At 46.3% G+C, this 5,661-nt stretch overlaps 1 protein-coding gene across 1 annotated transcript; it reads right to left on the reverse strand.

The window, feature by feature from the left end:
- Positions 1–1,233: 1,233 nt before the first annotated feature.
- Positions 1,234–4,364, reverse strand: LOC147884722 (pentatricopeptide repeat-containing protein At3g02330, mitochondrial-like). The gene is made up of 2 exons (XM_087397829.1): positions 3,943–4,364; positions 1,234–3,885 (listed from the first exon to the last, which is right to left on the reverse strand). The coding sequence occupies exons 1-2, from the start codon at positions 4,352–4,354 to the stop codon at positions 1,775–1,777; spliced, it is 2,523 nt and encodes an 840-aa protein (XP_087253955.1). The 5' UTR covers positions 4,355–4,364; the 3' UTR covers positions 1,234–1,774.
- Positions 4,365–5,661: the final 1,297 nt, after the last annotated feature.

Here is a 5,661-nt window from a genome sequence, read left to right on the forward strand (position 1 = left end):
CATAATGTTCATCATATCATGCTCATAACTGTTGCACAATGAAGACTGAGATTATGCTAACTACTGCCTTGGCAACCACCAATGATCCACCGAAGACAACTGAAAGCATCCCTCAGTGAAGCGGGCTGAATACATCGTCTGGATCCTCAAGTGAGAGGCTGGATCTACTGACTGAAGAAGCTATGGCTAGCTGCTCAAGGCTGAATCTGGCTGGGGCTGAAGGCTGGGAACTGATCCCACATTAACACTGGATATGGACATGGTAGCTGCAGCAGTGCTGAGAAAGGGCTGCTTGCTGCTGAGGCTGGTGACTGAAGTGCTGCACTGGCTGATGATGCTGAATGAGGGCTGCTGCTAAAAAGGCCCACCCTGCCCTAGATCTGGCTGACTGGATTCTGCTGGGGTCAAACATGCTGCTGGCCGTTGACATGGCAAACTGCCACCTGGCAGCCGACCTGTTTTGCTGTCTGTGAACAGTTGACTGGATCTGAGGCCATTAAAGCCTGCTTGTGACCTAGATCTCTGCTCTTGCTGTTGGAGGTTCCCAAGCTGATGTGGCAGCCTGTACAGCGCCCATGTGGCAGATCTGGCCCATGAGATGCTGTCCTTGGTGGCCTGTGGCTGGGTGCTGAGGCCGGAGGCTGCTTACATGGCTGTCTGGGTGGCTGACAAATGGCTAGCCATGCCATGGGTTATGCATTTAATGGCGAGAACACTCACGGTCTTTGTAGATAAAATCCCACCTTTCTTCTTTGAAATAAGCAGTGGCCTTGTGGCAACCATCACACCTGCAAAACTTTCCAGGACGGATGCCTGTCAATGTGTCTCTGGATGTGCACCTTCCTTCTCATCAGCAAATATTTACCGTAGCAAACAGCCCAGACTTGGCACTTTCTGTCAGCTGACCTTTGCTAAAAATTGCTGGATGGAAGACATCCTTGAAGCAAAGCTTATGTGGGGTTGGAACTTGGTCCACCTACTGTGTTCTGGCTTCTTCCATGCTTGAGCATTCTCTCTCATTGCCAGGATCTTAACATGTTCCTCCTGATATGTGCATCCTCATATATGTTTGACATCAAGACATACGCTGCAGAATATCTTTGATCTAATGTCACCGCATTTCCAACCATGCTGACATATTTCCACATTTGGCAATAACTTAACACGGTCAACCAATGAGGGCTGCTGTTTCTATAGGCCCACCTTGCCCTAGATCTGCAGGGCGGACTGAATCTGCTGGGGCCACCCATGCTGACATGGCCAATTGCCACCTGTCAGCCAACCCGTTGGCTGCCTGTGGACAGTTGGCTGGATCTGAGTGATCCAGATCCCTGCTCTTGCTGCTGGAGGTTCCCAAGCTGATGTGGCAGCCTGTACAGCTGCCCATGTGGCAGATCTGGCCCATGGGGCTGCTGTCCTTGGTGGCTGTGGCTGGGTGCTGAGCCGGGAGGCTGCTTACATGGCTGTCTGGGTGGCTGACAAATGGCCAGCCATGCCATGGGCTATGGGTTTTGTGGTGGGAACACTCACAACCATTGCAAATATGAAAGTAGAATGTCTTTGCAGATGATATCCCACATTTCTTCTTTGATATGAGCAGTGGCCTTGTGACAACCACCACACCTGCCAAACTTTCCAGGACGCATGTCTCTCAGTGTGTCTCTCGATATGCACCTTCCTTTTCATCAGCAAATATTTACCGAAGCAAACAGCCCAGACTGGGCACAGTTATGCTCAACCCACCGTGAAAGGAAGCTTTGTCAGCTGACCTTTGCTAAACATTGCAGACATTTATAGCTGCGGATGGGAAACATCCTGAAGCAAAACCTATGTGGGGTTGGTCCACCAATAGTGTTCTGGCATCTTGAGCATCCTCTCTCATTGCCAGGATCTTATCATGTTCCTCCTGCATATGCGCATCTGCATATATGTTTGACATCAAGACATATGCTGCAGAATATCTTTGATCTAATCTCACCGCATTTCCAAATGCATACCTTGCAACCTCTACATTTTTCCAAATTTGGCAATAACCTAACACGGTCAACCATACAGCAACATTAAATTGGAAAGGCATATTCTCCACCATTGCCACTGCCTCCTGCAATTGGCCTGCACGACCAAGCAAACCAATCATGCAGGTATAATGCTCAATAGTTGGGAGAATGCCGTACAGCTTACTCATGGCCTGAAAGTACTTCTGGCCCTTATTGAGTAGACCCACATGACTGCATACGGAGAGAACAGTCAGAAATGTAACCCCATTTGGCTGTACTCCTTCCTGCATCATTCTCTTAAACAAACGGAGCACAAGTTCACTCTCTCCCTGGCGAGCATATCCTGTGATCAAGGAACTCCAGGTTACAACATCTCTTGTGGGCAACGTATCAAACAATTCTTGGGCATCAACCATGCTACCACATTTAGCATACATGTCAATAAGAGAGCTTGCCACAATAGTGACAGCCTCAAGTCCAACCCTGCTGATTTGAGAATGGAGTTTCTTTCCAAGTTCCAAGGCTGCCAAGCTGCCACATGCTTTCAGGATAGCAACAAAGGTCCAGCTGTCAGGTGACACACCTTCCTCTTGCATTTGTGCATACAGTCTAAAAGCCTCCTCACTATCTTCTTGCTCAGCACACCCCAAGATCATTGTGGTCCATGCAACTACATCACAGCATGACAAGTCATCAAAGACACACCGTGCATCCTTCATGCGCCCACATTTTGTATACATATCTACCAACGTGGTTCCCACGAATATCTCCGACTCAAAGCCACTCCTCACTGCTTGGGAATGGATGGCTCTACCTTTCTCCAGGCATCCTATTTTTGCAAAATTCTCATCACTTTGTTTTCCCTCTTCCAGTGTTGCCAGGCTACTGCTGCAAGCCTTCAACGCAGCAGCAAAGGTACGATGATCTGGTATGACATTCTCACGTTTCATCTGTACATAAAACTCCAAAGCCAGCACAGAGGCCTTTTGCTCAGCATACCCCAGGATCATGGCATTCCAAGCAACCACATCAGAATGAGGCAATGCATGAAACACACACCATGCATCATCCATGCCCCCACATTTCACGTACATATTAACCAAGGCGCCTCCCACGAACACTCCTGACACACAGCCACTCTTTACTACTTGGGAGTGGATCGTTCTACCTTTCTCCAGGCATCTTATTTTAGCAACCTTCCCATCAACTACCTCTCCCTCTTGCAGTGCTGCCGCCAGGCTACCACAAGCCTTCAATGCACCAACAAAGGTTCGGTGATCAGGTACAACACCTTCATCTTGCATATGTGCATACAAATCCAAGGCGCATGCATTCTCTTCCTGCTTACTATAACCCAGGAGCATAGCATTCCAGGAAACCAGATTCCGATAAGGTAATTCATCAAAGACAAGGCGGGCATCCTCCATGCTTCCACATTTTGCATACATATCCACCAAGCTGGTTCCAGAGAATATATCTGAGTCAAAGCCACTCTTTACCACTTGGGAGTGGATGGCCCTACCTTTCTCCAGGCATTGTAATCTCCCAATGTTCCCATCAACTTGCTTCCCATCCTCCAGTACTGCCAGGCTACTGCAAACCTTCAATGCACTGACAAAAGATCGATCATCTGGTCTTATGCCATCTTGTTGCATTTGTGCAAACAAATTCAAAGCCAGCATACCCTCTCCCTGCCTGCTATACCCCAAGATCATGGCATTCCAGGAAACCACATCATGATAAGGCAATTCGTCAAATACACACTGTGCATCCTCCATGCTCCCATATTTCATGTACATATCCACCAAGGTGTTTCCAACAAACACATTTGACTCAAAGCCAGCCTTCACTTCTTGGGAATGGATAATTCTACCTATCTCCAGCAACTCTATTTTCCCAAATTTGGTATCGACTTGCCTCCCATCTTCTAGTGCTGCCAGGCTACTGCAAGCCTTCAATGCACCAACATAGGTCCGATCATTTGGTGTGACACCTTCCTGTTGCATCCGCAGATACAATTCCAAGGCCATTGCACCCTGTTCCCGCCTGCAATGACCCAGAAGCATGGCGTTCCAGGAAACCACATTACGATGAGACAAGTCATCAAAAACACTCAATGCATCCTCCATGCTCCCACATTTCACGTACATATCTAACAAGGTGGTTCCAGCAAATACATCCGACTCAAAGCCACTCTTAACTACTTGGGAGTGGATGATTCTACCTTTCTTCAGGCATTCTATTTCCGCCAACGTACAAAAAACTTGCTTACGCTCTTCCAGTGCTGCCAGGTTACTGCACGCCTTCAATGCATAAACAAAGGTTCGAGCAGTCGGTTGGACACCTTCCTGGAGCATCCGTGCATATAAGTCCAAAGCCAATTCGCCCTCTTCCTGCTTGGCATACCCAAGGATCATAATGTTCCACGACACTGCATCGTGATACTGCACGTTGTCAAATACACGGCGTGCATCCGTCATGCTCCCACTTTTCACATACATCTGTATCATGTTGTTTATCTCAAATGGGGGAAACTGATGTAAACGTTCCACGCTAAGGGCATGAATTTTCTTAACTTCACCCAGCCGAAGATATTTATTGTGGTCTGCATTTTCAGGTTTGCCTTCACCAAAGCAATGTCTGCCACTTTGAAAGCTGTCCTCACCAATAGTCCTGGGTGGCTTGTTTTTTTGTGCCGCTGTAATCCATTCCAGATGAGCTCTCTTGGGTGTTTTCTGCCGGAATTCTGGAGATCCGATATCGTCAAATCGTTTAAATCGTGCAAAATCCTGGCTTACATTGTTGCATTTGTTATCTCGCCATCTTGAAGGATCTTTGAAGTGCTCTTTCCACAAGCGCTCCAAACTTGGTTGATCAATGGAAGACGGCCTCGTACGTAGATTTTGATCAGTCGATGAGAACATACCGACGAGCCCAAGTTACGGCAAGCGAGCATACCCACAAGCACAGCTCAGAAGCTTAGAAACAAAGTTACCAAGCACAAAAATCTGCAATTATGAAACAAGGTGAATTACATTAAGGTCAAGGTACATATGTGTAAATAAGAGACCAACAAGTGAGTATAAGTACTCGTGAGCACTTCCCTCAAGTTGGTTCTCTCAAAGGAAAACAATTGTCAAGATGAATAAATGAATAATTTGCAACACATGTGATGGAAGCCGTGTATAGGAAAGTTCGAATGATTTGCAAACTGTGTGTATGTGTGTGTGTGTGTGTGAGAGAGAGAGAGAGAGAGAGAGTTCTTAAAAAAAGAAAGTGTGTGTGGGAGAGAGAAAGAACCAAAATAGAAGGGGGCCACGTGGCAACAAAGTGTGTGGGACACTTTTTTAACAAAAGTGTACCTATATTGCCGCCTAAGGCAATGCTAATAAATGAAGTTTGTTCCTGATTGTGTGTTTTCATTTGCTTTGTTTGTCCACATGTGGTCAATAGTTGATCCTTGAATAGTTGTAGATTGATGGATCAATTGTGGGAAATTTTTTTGCGATAGAAATATACTAATTTTGCATTATTCTAGTTAATTTTGAAATCTCCTATCATAGTTGTTCGAATTTGCTGTTCTATTTTGTGTAGAAGAATTTGCAACATAGATATTAGTGTTGAATGTGGTGATGAAGGATGCTTATATACATTAATGATTGTG

Source organism: Dipteris shenzhenensis, chromosome 26, assembly GCF_047967505.1.
Source record: "Dipteris shenzhenensis isolate YYH24624 ecotype China chromosome 26, Dip_SZ_1.0, whole genome shotgun sequence".
NCBI lineage: Eukaryota > Viridiplantae > Streptophyta > Polypodiopsida > Gleicheniales > Dipteridaceae > Dipteris > Dipteris shenzhenensis.